Source organism: Thalassophryne amazonica, chromosome 21 (assembly GCF_902500255.1).
Source record: "Thalassophryne amazonica chromosome 21, fThaAma1.1, whole genome shotgun sequence".
Taxonomy (NCBI): Eukaryota; Metazoa; Chordata; class Actinopteri; order Batrachoidiformes; family Batrachoididae; genus Thalassophryne; species Thalassophryne amazonica.
Genome location: NC_047123.1, coordinates 40,316,080 through 40,338,868, shown reverse-complemented (window position 1 = coordinate 40,338,868; position 22,789 = coordinate 40,316,080). Strand labels below are relative to the sequence as shown.

Here is a 22,789-nt window from a genome sequence, read left to right as displayed (position 1 = left end):
GATTGTCACTGAAATACTGGGAGTGGGGTGGGGGATTAATCTCAAACAAATGTGATATGATGCACAAACTGCCACTGTAACCTGTAGGGGGCGCCATAGCAACTCAGTATACACCTTCAGGACACATTACAATTACAGACATAAAGGTTTCTCAGAATTTGAAACATCTTATTTGGTTTCTTGTCCTTTTAGTTCATCGTCTTTCTGTATATATCAAAGATAATAACAGCAACCAACAGTTTGGCTCACCGGTAACCAAACCCTGCTGTGACTACCTGTAACAAACCTTTGACTTTCAGCTTTAGAAAATTGTGAGTGTGTGTGTGTGTATATATATATATATATATATATATATATATATATATGAGCTTTACCCAAAGGTGAAGCTGTTTTTTTTTTTTGTTTTTTTTTATTATTCCAAACCAAGAAATGAGCAGGCGTTGCATTTAAATGTTGTGGCTGCAAAGGGGGAAGACCAAAGTCAAGCTTTCAGAAGTGAACAAACTCATCAGCAGAGTTTGATCATCGAGCATCTCACCTGGATCGAAGCAAAACCAGTAGCTGGACCCGGACCTCAAACTGGTGAGCTGTTCTTTTCATTATAAACAAAAACAAACCCTGACATGTTAATATTTAGTTGCACAGGAAAACCCCTGTACTATTTTTTTTTTTTTTTATGTGGAAAAAATAATGTGGCTTCTGTGACCTTTACCCTACTAAACATTTGTAATGTTACAATGAATTAAGCAGAATCTAAAGATGTCAAGTTTTCTGTAACTTTATGGGGGTTCACAGAGATAAATTAACTCTTCTTACAGTACGTAGCTCCCCCTTTATCTGTGATCAGCGCTTATGTAAAAAAGAAAAAACAGTTTGAGATGCACATGTTAAGTTGGGAAATGTTTCTATTTTAGAATCTGACACAAAATGGTGTAAAAAAAAAAAAAAACTAATCTAACATTGTCTTCATTAACAAATGTTTTCATGTGGAAATGACACAGTGCTTCATGAAACAGAGAAATACAAAATGTTCAAATCCAAAAATGAGTGTCTGGACTTTCTTCTAAGTGAAATGTGCAGCCACATCATCAGAAAGCCATGAAATGTTGGAGGTTAGGGTGAGTGTTTAAAGCAGTGAGCGAACACCAGAAAACCCACGAGGTCCTCTCGCTGTGCATGTGAGCACTGAATATGAGGCATCATTGTAAAAACACTTGGAGCTTCTGCTTCAGATGGAAAAGTGCTATGGAAATGCAGTCCTTTTGAAATCACCTTCACAGAATTTAATGTCAAATTAGGAGCATCGACACAGATTTGCTCAAAATGGGCGTGACTGTGTCGAACTGTCAGAAATACACCGAAACTGTTGAACACATTGTAGCTGAATACATTATTTAATCACAAATGTGCTGTTTTTCTGCCCAGACATGACACGCCCACATTTCACCTAGCTGCAGCAGACAGACTGTTGTTTTCGATAGGTGGAGACACCGGTTCTCTGCCTGGATGGTTGCCATCCAGCATCCAGAACAGTTCTATGGTGTTGGGGATAACGTGATGCATGGCATTGGTCCATGTTCCCAGACTTGAACTCAACAAGCTACTTTTAAAGTGATGCTAATTAACCAAGATGCCAAGTTTGATGAGTCATCATGACAGAAGTAGTTCTTAATTTGCTTTTGCTAATTTGTCACATTAGTATGAGCCAGTGTGGAAAGACCTGAAGTTAGAAGTTAGCACTTTTGCCTCACAACAAGAAGGTGCTGGGTTCAAGCCCATGTTTACTCATTCTCCTTGTACATCAGGAGCATCTGGCATAAAACATGGTGAATCCATACTGGATCTGTAGTGAATCTGTACCAGACCTGTTATCAGGAAATGACTGTAAGCAGCTTGGAGAGTATGCATTTTGCTACATTCACCACCTTTGGGTGCCAAGTCTGTGGGCCTGTCCTGAGCCTTGTCCAAGCATCTTGTCCAACAGTGAGACTGGATCATGGTCAGAAAAATATGCCACATGACACTGGTATCATAAATGATGTTCCTTTATAATGCAAGTAGGTGCAAGGGGAGAGGTGATGGTCTAGTGGTTAAAGCACTGGGCTTGAGACCAGAGGATCCTCGGTTTAAATCCCAGCCAGACCGGAAAATCACTAAGGGCCATTGGGCAAGGTCCTTAATCCCCTAGTTGCTCCCGGTTTGTGGTGAGTACCTTGTATGACAGCACCCTGACATCAGGGTGAATGTGATGCATTATTTGTAAAGCTTTTTGAGCGTCTAATGCAGATGGAAAAGCGCTATATAAATGCAGTCCATTTAAAATTTAAGTAGTTTTCCTCATCTGAGGCTCCCAAAGTAACTGCTTATTTCATGTAGTCACTCCAGTGGTGCCTAAGAGTTTGGACAGACCCAGTACCAAACACTTCCAGTCAGCACCTTCGATCGGGGGTTAAGTCAAAGTGTCAACTACACAGATAAGTCTTGTTCAGTCTTTCACTGATACGCATCCCAAAAAATTACAGTGGTCACAAGGAAAACCTTCAAGGGTTCCTGTTTGTGTTGGTGTTGAGCTGGAACATTACATTGTGCTGTGGTTTGTTTTAACTGTAGCACGATTTCAGCATATTAAAAATTTTTTTTTTTTTTCTTTTTTGGCCTTTGTGGTTATCGGTATACAAATAATGAATGTTAATGACTTTGATGGTACGAATATTTCTTGACGTGAAAGCTGGAACATAAACCATTCAACGAGGCAAAGCTGCTGATCAACTATGTAAAAGAGATGTGTTGCACTGCATGAGGCAAATGGTGGTCACATCAGATACTGACTGGTTTATCGACACCCCCCCCCACCCCCCCCCACCCAAAGCAAAACTGCACATTTCAGAGTAGCCTTTTATTGGGGCCAGCCTAAGGCACACCTGTGTAATAATCATGCTGTCTAATCAGCATCTTGATATGCCACACCTGTGAGGTGGGATGAATTATCTGGCCAAAGGGGAAGTGAGAGAAATAAGTCTTTTGTGTATATAGAAAATGTTTTAGATCTTTGACTTGAGCTCATGAAAAATGGGAGGAAAAACAAAAGTGTTGCATTTCTATTTTTTAATCTGTGTAGTATGGGCATGCAACAGCTGTTTTTGTTGTTGTGGGTTTTGTTTTTTAAATATATATATCAGGTACAAGTCCTAAGCATAATGTCATCAAACTGCACACTAGATCAGATTCTTTGGCAACGGTGATCTTCACACAGTTGTAGCCAGTGTCCCTTTGGGATGCACATCTGTGGAAGTGAGAGCGGGCCTTAAAATTGAAAGCACCAAATCCTTGATGTCTTGGACATTCATTCATCCATCCACTTTCTGTACCGGTTTACTCCAATTAAGGGTCACGGGGGGAGCCAATCCCAGCAGTACTTGGATTTTCATTTTCCTGCAAATACCGTATATCAGCATTGCCAAACCCATCTGACTAAATGTCTCTTGATCTCACAGGCTGAGCTTTCACACTTTTACTTCTTGGAAACTGCTGATAACTGAGTCCAGGAAATTATTGAAGGCCTGGATCTTACTTGCACTCATTGATCATAAACCAAAACACTTGAGCCCTCTTTCAGCTTCTCAAATGCTGTAATCAGAACATCTCTTTATTCCACAAAGTCATCTGCAAAGTCAAGATCAGCACCTAAGTTATGGAACTGCTTGACTCTACCCTGCACACAGTCCAGGAAAGCACTACACAGAGTAGGAGCCAGAAAATATTCCCGATGAACGTATCAACTCAATTACTGAGACTAAAATGATCTAACACCCCTGTCACACCTTGATGATTTAGACATACGCAGGCATATGTCTAATAATTTATAGGTAAGTTAAGAGCATGTTGATATACATCATAATACAGGGCGTACGTCAAAAAATTTTGGACATGCGCAATATTTTCCGACGTATGTCAGAGTATGGCTCATACATTCTGCATATGCAGGTCATAAGTTGTAAGTAAGTTATGTGATTGTTGACACATGTTGCCTGGAATATACTTACTGATTAAAAAATAGAAACGCAACACTTTTGTTTTTGCTCCCATTTTTCACAAGCTCAACTCAAAGATCTAAAATATTTTCTATATACACAAAGAAATATTAAAACCATTCACTCACGGAGTAAATATAAAGTCTTAATCTGACCTGTTCGTTTGAGTCAGATTCATCATCACAGCCTGATGAAAACTAAAGCATCCTGATTTTACAAAACAAGGTCTGAAAATATTTTAGTTCCTTGTCACGGCAGAAGAAACGTAGTGTTTTTAAAGTCGTCCCTCTGTGTTTTGTTTCTCAGCCTGAACCACAGAATATCAACTCTTTTTGCCACAACAAGACAATTAACTTATTTTAAAAATTGAAAGTCATCGTACTTCATTCACTCATGTCAACATTTATCACAGACATCAGTCGATTCTTCACCATTCTGCACGCCATGAAAATAAATCCCATGATCCACCAAGACTAAATTAAATAATGTTAAATTACTCAGTTAGGCCTCCATGTGGAGGGGCGGTGTCACGCGACAGCGTGCGTGCACTCGATGATGTGCATGTCAATATTTAAACGTTCACCTGCCAAACAAGAGTTTTGCCGACGGTAGAAACGCAAGCCAAGCCAGACTTGACTGTTCTGACACGTATCATGCAGTGCTGACCCGAACCGCTAGGTGGAAACAGGACTGTCAGCATACGCTGGCTAAATTGTCAAGCTGTGACGGGGCCCTAAAGCAAAACCAAGAAAAAGCAAGTTGCAGACTGCGTGCTGCTCAAATAGAAGTGCGCTTGATTGTTTTTCTGAAATGCGTTTCTGTAGTACATTGTGTTAGACCCTGGTTCTTTGGATCTGTCCAGGATCATCTCCAGGTCGTCATTGTAAATGAGAAAGTGTTCTCAATTGACTTACCTGGTAAAACATTGAATAAATAAATAAAAATAAAAATCAAAGAGACTCTTTCATTACAAAAGTTACAGTTTATTATTCATGGGAAGTTAATCAGATCTGGTTCTCTCATGGACAGAACCCGCAGGAACTCCATCCGAGAAAGACCTCAAACATGGAATACAGAAATATTTTATAGACAGTCAGAGACAATAGGCGGACCTGGATTTTCTATTGACTAGTAGTAACCGAGAGCCGTGTGCATGATTAAAATGATTAGGCCATGTGTTAACTACGTCAAAACTGGAAAGATGTAAAGACAAGACAACTTGGGTTGACAACTGACCAGTGAACCACACCTGTTGTTACGTCTTTTATATAAGTGAAGGCTCGCAGTTCCAAAATGTGCTTCTGTGCAGTGACCAAAGATTTAAACAAGAACACAGTGAGTCACTGTGCAGATTTCAGCAAGAACATACTGACCTTGTGCAAACTTACTGACCGTCATCGTTCCTAACCTCACGTAACCTTTAGCAGGAATGTAACAAAGTATTTAACGCATTGGAATCAATAATACTATATAACATAAGTGTTTCGGCATGAGCGGCTTGTATTGTTAACTAAGGACAGGGTTGCTGCTTGACTCTGCTTTGTTCACCAGCTCCTGTTTTGACATTTATATCTGCTTTCATGTGATCCAGATGAAGTTGTTGCATCCTGCCTAGCATACCCTGATCCCCAGCAGATCCAAGTTCAGTTCAGACAGAATGACTTTATCAGACTGTTCAAATTTAAAAGATTCAGTATATCGTCACTGTTTTGTGTGATTAATCAATCAATCAATCAATTTTTTTTATATAGCACCAAATCACAACAAACAGTTGCCCCAAGGCGCTTTATATTGTAAGGCAAGGCCATACAATAATTATGTAAAACCCCAACGGTCAAAACGACCCTCTGTGAGCAAGCACTTGGCTACAGTGGGAAGGAAAAACTCCCTTTTAACAGGAAGAAACCTCCAGCAGAACCAGGCTCAGGGAGGGGCAGTCTTCTGCTGGGACTGGTTGGGGCTGAGGGAGAGAACCAGGAAAAAGACATGCTGTGGAGGGGAGCAGAGATCGATCACTAATGATTAAATGCAGAGTGGTGCATACAGAGCAAAAAGAGAAAGAAACAGTGCATCATGGGAACCCCCCAGCAGTCTACGTCTATAGCAGCATAACTAAGGGATGGTTCAGGGTCACCTGATCCAGCCCTAACTATAAGCTTTAGCAAAAAGGAAAGTTTTAAGCCTAATCTTAAAAGTAGAGAGGGTGTCTGTCTCCCTGATCTGAATTGGGAGCTGGTTCCACAGGAGAGGAGCCTGAAAGCTGAAGGCTCTGCCTCCCATTCTACTCTTACAAACCCTAGGAACTACAAGTAAGCCTGCAGTCTGAGAGCGAAGCGCTCTATTGGGGTGATATGGTACTACGAGGTCCCTAAGATAAGATGGGACCTGATTATTCAAAACCTTATAAGTAAGAAGAAGAATTTTAAATTCTATTCTAGAATTAACAGGAAGCCAATGAAGAGAGGCCAATATAGGTGAGATATGCTCTCTCCTTCTAGTCCCCGTCAGTACTCTAGCTGCAGCATTTTGAATTAACTGAAGGCTTTTTAGGGAACTTTTAGGACAACCTGATAATAATGAATTACAATAGTCCAGCCTAGAGGAAAGAAATGCATGAATTAGTTTTTCAGCATCACTCTGAGACAAGACCTTTCTGATTTTAGAGATATTGCGTAAATGCAAAAAAGCAGTCCTACATATTTGTTTAATATGCGCTTTGAATGACATATCCTGATCAAAAATGACTCCAAGATTTCTCACAGTATTACTAGAGGTCAGGGTAATGCCATCCAGAGTAAGGATCTGGTTAGACACCATGTTTCTAAGATTTGTGGGGCCAAGTACAATAACTTCAGTTTTATCTGAGTTTAAAAGCAGGAAATTAGAGGTCATCCATGTCTTTATGTCTGTAAGACAATCCTGCAGTTTAGCTAATTGGTGTGTGTCCTCTGGCTTCATGGATAGATAAAGCTGGGTATCATCTGCGTAACAATGAAAATTTAAGCAATACCGTCTAATAATACTGCCTAAGGGAAGCATATATAAAGTGAATAAAATTGGTCCTAGCACAGAACCTTGTGGAACTCCATAATTAACTTTAGTCTGTGAAGAAGATTCCCCATTTACATGAACAAATTGTAATCTATTAGACAAATATGATTCAAACCACCGCAGCGCAGTGCCTTTAATACCTATGGCATGCTCTAATCTCTGTAATAAAATTTTATGGTCAACAGTATCAAAAGCAGCACTGAGGTCTAACAGAACAAGCACAGAGATGAGTCCACTGTCCAAGGCCATAAGAAGATCATTTGTAACCTTCACTAATGCTGTTTCTGTACCATGATGAATTCTAAAACCTGACTGAAACTCTTCAAATAGACCATTCCTCTGCAGATGATCAGTTAGCTGTTTTACAACTACCCTTTCAAGAATTTTTGAGAGAAAAGGAAGGTTGGAGATTGGCCTATAATTAGCTAAGATAGCTGGGTCAAGTGATGGCTTTTTAAGTAATGGTTTAATTACTGCCACCTTAAAAGCCTGTGGTACATAGCCAACTAACAAAGATAGATTTATCATATTTAAGATCGAAGCATTAAATAATGGTAGGGCTTCCTTGAGCAGCCTGGTAGGAATGGGGTCTAATAAACATGTTGATGGTTTGGATGAAGTAACTAATGAAAATAACTCAGACAGAACAATCGGAGAGAAAGAGTCTAACCAAATACCGGCATCACTGAAAGCAGCCAAAGATAACGATACGTCTTTGGGATGGTTATGAGTAATTTTTTCTCTAATAGTTAAAATTTTGTTAGCAAAGAAAGTCATGAAGTCATTACTAGTTAAAGTTAACGGAATACTCAGCTCAATAGAGCTCTGACTCTTTGTCAGCCTGGCTACAGTGCTGAAAAGAAACCTGGGGTTGTTCTTATTTTCTTCAATTAGTGATGAGTAGAAAGATGTCCTAGCTTTACGGAGGGCTTTTTTATAGAGCAACAGACTCTTTTTCCAGGCTAAGTGAAGATCTTCTAAATTAGTGAGACGCCATTTCCTCTCCAACTTACGGGTTATCTGCTTTAAGCTACGAGTTTGTGAGTTATACCACGGAGTCAGACACTTCTGATTTAAAGCTCTCTTTTTCAGAGGAGCTACAGCATCCAAAGTTGTCTTCAATGAGGATGTAAAACTATTGACGAGATACTCTATCTCCCTTACAGAGTTTAGGTAGCTACTCTGCACTGTGTTGTTATATGGCATTAGAGAACATAAAGAAGGAATCATATCCTTAAACCTAGTTACAGCGCTTTCTGAAAGACTTCTAGTGTAATGAAACTTATTCCCTACTGCTGGGTAGTCCATCAGAGTAAATGTAAATGTTATTAAGAAATGATCAGACAGAAGGGAGTTTTCAGGGAATACTGTTAAGTCTTCTATTTCCATACCATAAGTCAGAACAAGATCTAAGATATGATTAAAGTGGTGGGTGGACTCATTTACTTTTTGAGCAAAGCCAATAGAGTCTAATAATAGATTAAATGCAGTGTTGAGGCTGTCATTCTCAGCATCTGTGTGGATGTTAAAATCGCCCACTATAATTATCTTATCTGAGCTAAGCACTAAGTCAGACAAAAGGTCTGAAAATTCACAGAGAAACTCACAGTAACGACCAGGTGGACGATAGATAATAACAAATAAAACTGGTTTTTGGGACTTCCAATTTGGATGGACAAGACTAAGAGACAAGCTTTCAAATGAATTAAAGCTCTGTCTGGGTTTTTGATTAATTAATAAGCTGGAATGGAAGATTGCTGCTAATCCTCCGCCCCGGCCCGTGCTACGAGCATTCTGACAGTTAGTGTGACTCGGGGGTGTTGACTCATTTAAACTAACATATTCATCCTGCTGTAACCAGGTTTCTGTTAGGCAGAATAAATCAATATGTTGATCAATTATTATATCATTTACCAACAGGGACTTAGAAGAGAGAGACCTAATGTTTAATAGACCACATTTAACTGTTTTAGTCTGTGGTGCAGTTGAAGGTGCTATATTATTTTTTCTTTTTGAATTTTTATGATTAAATAGATTTTTGCTGGTTATTGGTAGTCTGGGAGCAGGCACCGTCTCTACGGGGATGGGGTAATGAGGGGATGGCAGGGGGAGAGAAGCTGCAGAGAGGTGTGTAAGACTACAACTCTGCTTCCTGGTCCCAACCCTGGATAGTCACGGTTTGGAGGATTTAAGAAAATTGGCCAGATTTCTAGAAATGAGAGCTGCTCCATCCAAAGTGGGATGGATGCCGTCTCTCCTAACAAGACCAGGTTTTCCCCAGAAGCTTTGCCAATTATCTATGAAGCCCACCTCATTTTTTGGACACCACTCAGACAGCCAGCAATTCAAGGAGAACATGCGGCTAAACATGTCACTCCCGGTCTGATTGGGGAGGGGCCCAGAGAAAACTACAGAGTCCGACATTGTTTTTGCAAAGTTACACACCGATTTAATGTTAATTTTAGTGACCTCCGATTGGCGTAACCGGGTGTCATTACTGCCGACGTGAATTACAATCTTACCAAATTTACGCTTAGCCTTAGCCAGCAGTTTCAAATTTCCTTCAATGTCGCCTGCTCTGGCCCCCGGAAGACAATTGACTATGGTTGCTGGTGTCGCTAACTTCACATTTCTCAAAACAGAGTCGCCAATAACCAGAGTTTGATCCTCGGCGGGTGTGTCGTCGAGTGGGGAAAAACGGTTAGAGATGTGAACGGGTTGGCGGTGTACACATGGCTTCTGTTTAGGGCTACGCTTCCTCCTCACAGTCACCCAGTCAGCCTGCTTTCCCGGCTGCTCGGGATCTGCCAGGGGGGAACTAACGGCGGTTAAGCTACCTTGGTCTGCACCGACTACAGGGGCCTGGCTAACTGTAGAATTTTCCACGGTGCGGAGCCGAGTCTCCAATTCGCCCAGCCTGGCCTCCAAAGCTACGAATAAGCTACACTTATTACAAGTACCGTTACTGCTAAAGGAGGCCGAGGAATAACTAAACATTTCACACCCAGAGCAGAAAAGTGCGGGAGAGACAGGAGAAGCCGCCATGCTAAATCGGCTAAGAGCTAGTAGCTACGCTAAGCTAGCGGATTCCTAAAAACACGCAAAGTGAATAATGTGTAAATAATTTAGAGGTTATTCAGCAGAAGGAGTGCTTTAGTTAAGGCACGTAAAGATTACACTGGGAAACAAATCGTAATCTAGATAACTAGATCAATCTAACTGCGCAGAGTAAACAGCTAACAGATACAGAAAAACACCGCTGTGCTCCAGAACAGGAAGTGATACAATACCGCAGTGAGAGCCAACCACCAGTAGAGGCCTAAACAGGCGCCTCTCAGCTGATTAGTTTCCTTTTTAGCTCACAAACCAAAAAGAGGTGCTAAAGCTTTAAGTAAGCTAGCATCACGCTACAGTGCGTAGCTGTGTTCGCTTTGGCTCACCTTGTAACAGGTGATATTTACAACTTTTTGTGTTTTTGGAAATTACTTTGTCAAAATCCATCCATCTAGAGATGGGTGTTGTGTCTTCTTCCGCTATCCTCCCATCCTGTGCACCGGCAAATTTTCCTGTATATTTGTTTTTGTAAATTGTCGGTAGCATGGCCCAAGCAGAGGGTCGCCCCTTTGAGTTTGGTCTGCTTGAGGTTTCTTCCTCAAATCATCAGAGGGAGTTTTTTCTTACCACTGTCGCCTGTGTTCTTGCTCTAGGGGTTGGTAATGTTAGACCTTACTTGTGTGAAGCGCCTTGAGGCAACGTTGTTGTGATTTGGCACTATATAAATGCAATAAATTAAAATGATTTATTTAGTTTGTTAAAAGTTGTGCAGCTGGTTAAACAGATCTGTTGATCTATTAGTGTCACTTTTTCTGTTTGACATTTGAAAGAAGGGAAGTTGGAGAGGACTTCCTGAGCTGCTGGTTGATGTCTGCTCAGAGAACTTCAGAGCAGGAACATAAAAGTTTGAGGAACTAAAGCAGATAGTTCAGCTCTCAGACTTTTTGTGCTTGTTGTACATTATAGTTTTTGAAGAAGTGTCCTAGCTGACAGCAAGAAGGTTACACATCAACAGACTTTTGTCACAGCTGTCAAACTATAGCCATAAAATCTAAAATGAAACACCTTTTTGGTGCTTTATCAATCTGAGAAACAAACTTCAGTGGTCATTATTTGAGCATTCTCAGCAAAGAAATCACAAGACAAATAGAAGGAGGGTACGGAACAATCCTGCAATCATTTATTGACTTGTTTGTTTCAGCGCTAAGCTTTATTAATGTCAGTATTCAGCTTAAAATCACTGCAGAAGTTTTCACAGAATGAACTCCTTGCTCCTCTTTAGAAAATGCAAAAAAAAAAAAAAATTCTATTTCAGCGAATTAGGTTAAGGTTGCTTTTTGAGGTGATGAAATGTTGCTGCCCTGAATCGAATGCCTCCATCATTACATGAGTGAAACCGCAGTTTATCTCATCTGGGTCAGGTACAGTTTCAGATTGTTGAAGTGACCTCGTTCTTTGCACAATCTGCAGCATTCAGACACCTGAAAACAAACCAAAACAACCACAACTGGTGCATTGATATTTACCAGCACAAGAGTCAAAGCATTTAAATATCTCCATTTCAACTTTAACGGTTTCATTCAGTGACAGACGTTTTACAATGAAATGGAACAAGAGCTGCCAACTTTAACATTGATAAAACTCACTGTTGTTTATTTATTTCCAGTTTCCATCCCAAACGTGACAATCTCAAACTGATACGGTTAATTGTGCACTTCCGATGGCTGCAATTTTAAAATACAGCACACAGATGAATGCGTTCGCAAACTTTAATGCTGAAAAAACTGACGGAAATACTGTAATTGACTGGAGCAAATGACACGATCCATGCCACACTACAGTCATTTAACTTGTGACTTCATTCATTGTAGGCAGTAAGGTATCATCTCATCTGTCCTTGTCCTCCCATTCTCAGTTTTGGTTTGATGATTTACTGCAGTTGTGTTCTTTTTGTGGTTAGTTCAGGTTAGATGTTTGTGTTCTGGGATCTTATGTTCTGTTTCCTCTGTGTTATTTGGTAAACATCTGTTTAACTTAGATCCTGATGATGTCTTTTGATAGTGGTTTTGGTTTTCTGTGTTTTGCTGTTTGGCTTTTATCACCCACATTTGGTTACTATTTACCATCATTGTTCTAGTATTTGTTCCCTGTGCATACTCAGCTATTCGATTAAAGTGCTCACAACACTTCGCTTTTTCCACATTTTTTTATGTTACAGCCTTATTCCAAAATGTATGAAATTCATTTCATCCATTTCATTCAATTCATTCCCCCTCAAAATTATACTCACAACACCCCATAATGATAACATGAAAAAATTTTATTTATTTATTTTATTTTTATTTTTTGCTAATTTATTAAAAACAAAACAAACAACAAAAAACTAAGATCACAGCCTCAAGTCTTCTTGAATATGTTGCCACAAGCTTGGTGCACCTATCTTTGGGCAGTTTGGTCCATTCCTCTTTGCAGCACCTCTCAAGCTCCATCAGGTTGGATGGGGAGCGTCGGTGCACAGACATTTTCAGATCTCTCCAGAGATGTTCAGTCAGATTCAGGTCTGGGCTCTGGCTGGGCCACTCAAGGATATTCACAGAGTTGTCCTGAAGCCACTCCTTTGATATCTGGCTGTGTGTTTAGGGTCATTGTCCTGCTGAAAGATGAACTGTCGCCCCAGTCTGAGGTCAAGAGTGCTCTGGAGCAGGTTTTCATCCAGGATGTCTCTGTACATTGCTGCATTCATCTTTCCCTCAATCCTGACTAGTCTCCGAGTTCCTGCTGCTGAAAAACATCCCCACAGCCTGATGCTGCCACCACCATGCTTCACTGTAGGGATGGTTTCCTAGTTTCCTCCAAGCACGATGCCAAAGAGTTCAATCTTTGTCTCATCAGACCAGAGAACTTTGTTTCTCATGGTCTGAGAGTCCTTCAGGTGCCTTTTGTGCGCAGTGCCAACATGATGCTGTACACTGTCGCCTCACTGCTTTGGTGTGCATAATTTGTTTTTGTGTGTTACTCTTGTGATTTGCAATGGTTCCGGGACCTCTTTCACCCACACAGAGCTCATAAAGATCAAGAGAATAATGCCAGAGGATTTGTTCTCTGTTTTTCTCAAGCCTTCATGGATTTAATGGGTTGTTCGTGGTTGATTGGACATGATTTGGAAATACACGCACCTGTCTACATATAACGTCCCACAGTTGACAGTCAGTGCACAAACCAAGCATGACATCAGAGGAATTGTCTGGTGACCTCTGAGACAGGATTGTCTGAAGGCACAAATCTGGAGAAGGGTACAGAAACATTTCTGCTGCTTTGAAGGTCCCAATGAGCACAGTGGACTCCATCATCTGTAAATGGAAGAAGTTCAGATCCACCAGGACTCTTCCTAGAGCTGGCCGCCCGTCTAAACTGAGCGATCAAGGGAGAAGGACCTTAGTGAGGTGACCAAGAACCCAATGGTCACTCTGTCAGATCTCCAGCATTCCTCTGTGGAGAGAGGACAAACTTCCAGAAGGACAACCATCTCTGCAGCAATCCACCAATCAGGCCTGTATGGTAGAGTGTCCAGACAGAAGCCACTCCTTAGTAAAAGGCACATGGCAGCCCACCTGGAGTTTGACAAAAGGCACCTGAAGGACTCTCAGACCAGGAGAAACTAAATTCTCTGGTCTGAGACAAAGATTGAACTCTTTGGCATCATGTTTGAAGGAAACCAGGCACCATCCCTACAGTGAAGCATGGTGGTGGCAGCATCATGCTGTGGGGATGTTTTCAACAGCAGGAACTGGGAGACTAGTCAGGATTGAGGGAAAGATGAATGCAGCAATGTACAGAGACATCAAAATCAGAATCCTTTATTCACCAAGTATCCACAAGAATACAACGAATTTGACTTGGGTTTGAGCTGCACCCTCCCTGTACAGCATGTATAAATATACCCTAAACAGTGAATAATTCACAGTAAAAAAAAAAAAAAAGAAAAAAGGTCAAATGAAATGTGCAAGTAAAATAAAATATGAAAATAAATAGGTGAAACAGTCAAACAGATTGAAGCTGTACATGAGGTATATGAATGAGTGAGTTTTTGTCAGGTTAAGTTGTTCACCAGTGTTATGGCCTGTGGAAAGAAACTGTTCCTATGTCTGGTTGTTCTGACGTACAGAGCTCTGTAACGTTGACCAGAGGGGAGGAGTTTAAACAGTATGTGTCCAGGGTCGGAGGGGTCTGCAGAGATATTACCAGCTCGCTTCCTGGTCCTTGACCAGTATAAGTCCTGGATGGAGGGCAGGCTGGCTCCGATTGTTTTGTTTTTTGTTTTTTTGTTTTTCTACAGACCTGACAGTTGGTTGAAGTCATGTATACAAATACATGACTTCAAATGACTAATAATCATGTGTAAAGTTAAAAATAAACTTATACCTCAACATGCCCAGGATCTGTTTAAAATGATGGACTCCAACTCTGATTTGAGAGTAACATCATTATTTGATCAATTAAAGACTCGGAACTATTGTAAAAAGTCATTGTGTTTCTGTAAAAGGTTTAAATATTTGGAATAACTGTCCTGGTGACGTTAAATTATCTGGTACCTTTGTTGGCTTTAAAAGACTTTATAAAAGCAATATAATTATTTGTTATAATATGAAGAATTAGGTTTACTGATTTTGTTAATGTTTTTTGGATTCTGCACTGTTTTGTTGTTTTGAGGAATTTTAGTTAATTGATTAAAGTATATTGTCTGTGCTTGTTTCTTTGGTATTTGTTGTTATGAGTGTGTGTATGTGTATATATATATATATATATATACACACACACACACACACACCTTTTTCTTGATGGGTCCATGTGGGAGGTCCACTTCAGATCCTGGGAGATGGTGGATCCCAGGAACTGGAAAGTGTTCACAGTTGTCACAGTGCTGTGGGGGGGGGGGGGGGGGGGGGGGGGGTGTTGATGGTTGGTTCTTCCTGAAGTCCACTATCATCTCCGCAGTCATGAGTGGGTTCAGGTCGAGGTTGTTCTGACCACACCAGAGGACCAACTGTTCCACCTCCTGTCTATATGCAGCCTCATCACCATCCTGAATGAGACCTATGGTGGTGGTGTCTTCTGCAAACTTCAGGAGTTTAACAGAGGGTTCCCTGAGGTGCAGTTGTTGGTGTAGAGGGAGAAGGGCAATGGGGAGAGCACACACCCCTGAGGGGCTCCAGTGCTGATTGACTGTGTGCTGGATGTGACGCTCCCCAGCCTCACCTGCACTGAAAAAGAGAATGTTTGACCAACTTAAAAAAGTGTTACAATTTGTTAAAAACCTGAATGAATTAAGTTGTTTGAACTTAAGTTTGAAAGTTAAATCAACTCTAACTTACAAACTTAAGTTCAAACAACTTAATTCATTCAGGTTTTTTACAAATTGTAACACTTTTTTTAAGTTGGTTCAAACATTCTCTTTTTTCAGTGTGCTGTGTCCTGTCCATCACGAAGTTGGAGATTCACTGACAGGTGGGAGCTGGCACAGAGAGGTTGGAGAGTTTCACATACACCTCTGCAGAGTCCAGGTGCTGCAGGATATAATGCAGCCCCATGTAGAACTGCATACTCAGCTGACCTGTTTGCCTGATAGGCAAACTGCAGGGATCCAGAGGGGCCCTGTTGTCTTTTAGTCCTGTTATGGAGGGTTTCTTTGGGACTGGGATAATAATGAAGCATTTGAAGCAAGAGGGAACTTCACACAACTCCAAAGATCTGTTAAAGAGTGAAGATACAGTAGTGTTCAGAATAATAATAGTGCTATGTGACTAAAAAGATTAATCCAGGTTTTTAGTATATTTCTTATTGTTACATGGGAAACCAGGATTCTCACAAATCCAACAAAACCAAGCATTCATGATATGCACACTCTTAAGGCTATGAAATTGGGCTATTAGTAAAAAAAAAAAAAAAAGTAGAAAAGGGGGTGTTCACAGTAATAGTAGCATCTGCTGTTGACACTACAAACTCAAAACTTATGTTCAAACTGCTTTTTTTTATCAATCATGTGAATCACTAAACTGGTATTTAGTTGTATAACCACAGTTTTTCATCATTTCTTCACATCTGCGAGGCATTAATTTTGTTGGTTTGGAACCAAGATTTTGCTGGTTTACTAGTGTGCTTGGGGTCATTGTCTTGTTGAAACACCCATTTCAAGGGTATGTCCTCTTCAGCATAAGGCAACATGACCTCTTCAAGTATTCTGACATATCCAAACTGATCCATGATACCTGGTATGCGATATATAGGCCCAACACCATAGTAGGAGAAACATGCCCATATCATGATGCTTGCACCACCATGCTTCACTGTCTTCACTGTGAACTGTGGCTTGAATTCAGAGTTTGTGGGTCATCTCACAAACTATCTGCGGCCCTTGGACCCAGAAATAACAATTTCACTCTCATCAATCCACAAAATATTCCTCCATTTCTCTTTAGGCCAGTTGATGTGTTCTTTGGCAAATTGTAACCTCTTCTGCACGTCTTTTATTTAACAGAGGGACTTTGCGGAGGATTCTTGCAAATAAATTAGCTTCACACAGGCGTCTTCTAACTGTCACAGCACTTACAGGTAACTCCAGACTGTCTTTGATCATCCTGGAGCTGATCAGTGGGTGAGCCTTTGCCATTCTGGTTATTCTTCTATCCATTTTGATGGTTGTTTTCCGTTTTCTTCCACGTGTCTCTGGATTTTTTTGTCCATTTTAAAGCATTGGAGATCATTGTAGATGAACAGCCTATAATTTTTTGCACCTGCGTATAAGTTTTCCCCTTTCCAATCAACTTTTTAATCAAACTACGCCGTTCTTCTGAACAATGTCTTGAACGTCCCATTTTCCTCAGGCTTTTCAAAGAGAAAAGCATGTTCAACAGGTGCTGGCTTCATCCTTAAATAGGGGACAACTGATTCACACCTGTTTGTTCCACAAAATTGATGAACTCACTGACTGAATGCCACACTACTATTATTGTGAACACCCCCTTTTCTACTTTTTTTTTTTTTTACTAATAGCCGAATTTTATAGCCTTAAGAGTGTGCATATCATGAATGCTTGGTCTTGTTGGATTTGTGAGAATCCTGGTTTCCCATGTAACAATAAGAAATATACTCAAAACCTGGATTAATCTTTTAAATCACATAGCACTACTATTATTCTGAACACTACTGTAGGAGCCAGCTGATCAGCACAGGCTCTCAGACATGAGGGGGAGACACCATCAGGTCCTGGAGCCTTTTTGATCTTTTGTTTGTCAAAGTGCTGGCATATTTCCACTTCACAGATCGTTAGTGCAGGTGGGGTTGCAGGGGGGGCAGGTAGTTCATTGGGGTGTGATAGGGTGCCTTTCAAATCTGGAGTAAAACGGGATCAACTCCTCAGTAAGTCGGGGGTTCTCCACAGGGTGGGGGAATGGTCTCCTGTAGTTGGTGGCATGCTGAAGACCTCTCTCCACACTGTTGCAGGATTGTTGGCTGAGAATTGTTTTTTGTTTTTTTTCTTTCAGCCTATCAGAGTAGCTCCACTTAGTTATTCTGATCTCCTTTGTCAGCGTGTTTCTGGCCTTCTTGCACAGGAGCCAGTTTCCACTTCTGTAGGCCTCCTCCTCGGCCTGGCGGAGCTGCATCAGTTCCCCAGTAAACTACGGTTTGTTGTTGCTGTATGTGCAGAAGGTTGTGGTCTGTACACACAGGTCCTCACCAAAAACTGATGTAAGATGTCACAGTGTCACAAAGTCCATGAATATCTGTAGATGCAGCTTCAAAGAGGCTCCAGTCTGTGCAGTCAAACCAGGCCTATAGCCCCTGTCTTGACTCATCTGTCCACTTCTTTACCGTCTTCACTACAAGCTTTGCAGATTTGAAATTCTGTCTGTGGGTAGGAATGAGGTGGATCAGACAGCGATCAGAGTCCCAGAGCTGCACTGGGAACAACAGTGCATGTCCTTTATTGATGTGGAGCACTGGTCAAGAATGTTTGTGTCCCTGGTGGGACACGTGATGTGCTGTCTGTATTTACGGATTTCATGGCTCAGATCTGCTCTGTTAAAATCCCCCAAAATGATGAACAGTTAGAAAGTATGAACAGTGCTAGTTTTGGTTCTTCAGATCTTCTGTTCTCACCCTCTTAAAAAGTGGCTCCAAACACATTTATTGATTGTAAAGCAATCAGGAAGCTATTGAGTTCTTAATCTGAACATCAGGCATTGTCCGAGAACTTGCACCAAAAAACTCATCACAAACTAGTTGTGACAGGCAGGGCGACATAAAGATTTAGTTGTGCAACATCAGTGCCAGCCTTTCTGCACCACACCTTGATGGCCAGAACTGAAAGGCACATTAGTGTGTTGGGGCAGGTCTAACGCCTGTGGAGAAGGTCTCAGTCGAGACTGATTTTAGCGTGGTGCTGTACACTCCTTTGTGCTGTCTACAAGATTGGGCCTTTCAAGTATTTTTGTTTTTTCGTTTTCTTTCTCTGTAATCATTTCACTAATTCATGGTTTTCCTCTGCTTTTTGTTCACAGCATCAGATGGAAAACCGAAGTGAAGAATTTAACCAGTCAAGCGCCACGACCTTGGGTTATGAATATACCGATCTCGTTAGTCCATGTTTTCACAACCAAAACCACAGTGTGGCCATGGTGATTGGTCCCTATGTTCATTCTATCATCTGCATCCTAGGCTTGCTGGGGAATAGCCTAGTAATTGTAACCTATGCTTGCTACAAGAGGGCCAAGTCCATGACTGACATTTACCTGCTGAATGTCGCCGTTGCTGATCTGCTCTTCGTGGCAGCCCTACCTCTCATTGTCTACAATGAATTGTCATTATGGGTGATGGGTCCAGTGGTGTGCAAACTGCTGCGCGGCACATACAGTGTCAACCTGTACAGCGGCATGCTGCTGCTAGCCTGCATCAGCGCTGACCGCTACATCGCCATTGTTCAGGCTCGTCGAAGTTTTCACCTGCGCTCACTGCCTTATAGCCGCATTATCTGCATCCTTGTCTGGATCTTTGCTTTGCTCCTTTCCGTCCCCACCTACTGCTTTTATCACCATTATGAGCCCTCCCACAGTCGGGACGTATTTTATATTGATGATTATGATGATGAGGTAAATACAAGCTCTCAGCCTCCAAAATATGTGTGTGAATTCAAGTTCATTAACAATGGCACAGCTGAAATCACAAGGATTGCCATCCCCAGCATCCAGTTAGCTGCGGGATTTTTCCTGCCTTTGCTAATCATGGTCTGCTGTTACACCAGCATCATCTTCACCCTGCTGAAAGCCAAAAACTTCCAGAGGCACAAGGCCGTGCGAGTGGTGCTGGCTGTGGTAGCAGTGTTCATTGTCTGCCACCTGCCCTACAATATCACGCTTCTCTACGAAACCGTGCACATGTTTGAAGAACAATCTTGTGATGCCTCAGATGCCTTGCAGACAGCCAAGACTATCACGCAGACTATGGCCTACCTGCACTGCTGTCTCAACCCAGTCTTGTATGCTTTTATTGGTGTGAAATTCAGAAATCACTTCAGGAGGATCATCCAGGATCTGTGGTGCCTGGGGAAGAGATACATTGCACCACGCCGCTTCTCCAGGGTCACTTCAGAGGTCTACGTTTCTGCTCGCCGTTCTGTGGATGGATACAGTGACAAAGGCTCTTCTTTCACCATGTGAGGCCTGTCTGGTGCATCGCAGCCACCTGGAGCTCCACATGTTACAAATTTAGATATCTGCATCAAAGAGACATACAAATCTGGGCGTTTCATTAATATGTGCTTTTCAAATTTGAATTTTTGAAGTCTTATGGACTTTTTAATCTCTACACAGAAGGAAGTATGTTTCAGTCCCCCAAAGAATCACTGAGCTAAAGCTTGTAGCATCAATGATAGTTAAGTATATGCCATAATGCCCTCATGTAGCACCACCATTTTTAACTCTTCTAATCTTCTTATCTGGTGGAAAGAGCAGCAAGAACTAAGAATGCATCTGGGTCTAGATCCTAGAACCCAGATACTTCAAATTAAGGATCTAGTCTCTGCATTGTAAATTCAACATGCTGCCGCTTCAAAATAGAACTGAACTAAAACATTGATTCCTCAATGTGACTCTTATGAAATCAGAAGAAATGCCAGTAAAGAAAGAGATGTTCCCTGTAAAACAGAACAATGGAAAATAACTTGAGGATAGAAAAGATAAATTACAATGTGACGTTAAATTTTGTCTCCATTTATAACTAAATAATAAAAATAAATTTTGCATGTAAAAAGTATTTTTCCTTGCCATTGGTCACCTGAATCCACAAACTGTAAAATGACAAACATCCAGTTCTGAGAGAACTGATGTGTCTTCAGAAAAGGAGGGCGCACGCTTCATCGTTCACGTCCATGTACAGAAACTGATCATATTTTTACATAATCCATCACCGCCCAAGCCTACACGTAATCTAGGCCCGGCTTTAACCTTCAGTGTTAAAGTTTTAGACTCTCATAGCAAGAAGGTCATGGGATCAATTCCCACCTGTGGCCTTTCAGTGTGGAGTTTGCATGTTCTCCCTATGTTCGTATGCGTTCTCTCCGATACTCTGGCTTCCTCCAACATCCAAAAACATGCAGGTTAGGTGGATTGGAAACTTTGAATTGTCCATAGGGGTGAGTGTGTTTGTCTCTACGTGTGCCTGCAACAGACTGGTGTCCTGTTCAGGGTAAACCCCACCTCATGCCCTGTGGCTGCTGGGATAGGCTTCAGTCCCCTGTGACCCTTAATTGGGCAGTGCAGTCTCCTTTGAGGGGGAGCACTATAGGGTTAAAATATGACGCAACAATCCTACATCCTGGGACGGCTGTCGTCTGTCCCTATCAGGAACATGGTACTTTGTCTGAGTTTTTGGACAAATTACACAGCAAGCAAAGTGAAAATGCAAAGAAAAAGTGACAATGCGGTGGAAAGTGGACACATGTTGTGGTTTGTTTATAACCAGAAGCTCAAACAGATGGTCGTGCAGGTGAGATAATGTGCGTGTGTGTGTGTGTCGGCTAAAACTTACGAACATGAACTCTCCTATTTGCCTCATCTTACCTTCTCCACTGGGAACTGAAAAACTGCACTTTTCGTGACTGCTTCAGTGATTGCAGATGAAAACAAGAGTGTACATCATCTTTCTGTTAGAAGTGATGGTGTGTTTATGTTGTGCAACAGCAGGCTGTCCCTGGAAGTGGTCAAATCCCATGATATCGCTCAAGGGTTCAAACGAGACTGCGCTGCCCCATAGGAGTAAGTGGTTGAAGATGAATGACTGTGATTTCAAACTGTTCAAATTTTAGTTGTTATGACCTTTATAGGGGTCATATTGTCCACTTTTTAACAAGTTAATATACTGTAGTAGGTACCACACAAAAATATCCCATAGGCTGTTTTAAAAAAAAAAAATGATTGGAGAAAAAAGTAAACAGCCTGTTTCTGTAAATGGAATTAGCTCCTTCTGGCCATGCCCCCACTCTGCAGACATGGTGTTGGTGTGCCTCAAAGGGCAAATGGGACTTCATATATTGATGTCTGTGATGTGCAAGACCTCTAAAAGTTGTTTTAGGTCTAAATTTATATACTGACAGTCTTCGTAGAGCAGGTAACTTAGTGCCTAAGGAGCTGGTCTGCTAATATGTAGACTTGGGTTTGAATCCTGCTCACACTACCTGTTTGTGTCCATGGACAAAACACTTAATCTGCAGCGACTCAGTCCACCCAGCTCTAAAAATGGGCTGTGGCCTTGGTTGGTGACGTAAATGTGAGGCATCATTGTACAGGGTTTTGAACATCTGCGATATGTAAAAGCGTGATAGAAATGCAGTCCTTCCTTCTCACTGAAACATACTTAACTGTAAATATGACACAATATGACCTCCTTTAATTGTCATCTTTATTTTATGCCTTTTTGTTTGCTCAAAAATTCTGCTTTTTATTTTGTTTTAAATGAACTTTGCCAAAAGTGATATTAATGTCATAAACAGATGTATTTCAAATTCTGGATTGTATTTGGTTTCACTGAATAAACTTCTGTCTGATGTTTCCATGTAATATTTCTGGACTAGGTTATTTCTGTTCTACTGGGTTTAGACCAACAATTGGGACTCAACATGATGTCTGCCTCAGGATGACCTGCTAAGCTTTAAAGAACTATCACATTTCTTAATTATCAAATCCCAATGACTGGTTGTACGCATCACAATGATACAAAGCCTTGCTGCCGCATCATGAACATGTCAACACAAGAACATACTGTAGAAAAAAAAACAATCACACAGTAACTGTACACATTACGGTGTACGCGTCTGTCTATGTAGTGAACAGTGAGCAGGTTGATCCATCTGTTGTCTATGAAGAGCTCTGGGTGAGAAGTGAATTTGTAATGAAGACACATTTATTACTCAAAATTCTGCTGTGTGTGCATGAGATACAATTACTTCCCATGTTTGGCTGTGCGCCCACAACCAACAACAACTTTGAGACTGCTGTGCCAAGCATACATTGAGAAGTGAGATTGGGTAAAAAAAAAAAAAACTGGGACAGAGAGGTTATTGGGACTTTCTGTAGATGATATGGAAATGCATTTACTGTTTA

General features: G+C 41.2%; 1 protein-coding gene across 1 annotated transcript; it reads left to right on the top strand.

Moving 5' to 3' along the window:
* Positions 1-430: 430 nt before the first annotated feature.
* Positions 431-22,240, top strand: ccr6a (chemokine (C-C motif) receptor 6a). The gene is made up of 2 exons (XM_034162595.1): positions 431-582; positions 18,695-22,240. Exon 2 carries the CDS (start codon positions 18,701-18,703, stop codon positions 19,847-19,849), a length of 1,149 nt encoding a protein of 382 aa, XP_034018486.1. The 5' UTR covers positions 431-582; positions 18,695-18,700; the 3' UTR covers positions 19,850-22,240.
* Positions 22,241-22,789: the final 549 nt, after the last annotated feature.

Bases quoted from the DNA above. Each gene is read 5' to 3' on its own strand.
- ccr6a (XM_034162595.1), top strand. From the start codon at position 18,701: ATGGAAAACCGAAGTGAAGAATTTAACCAGTCAAGCGCCACGACCTTG.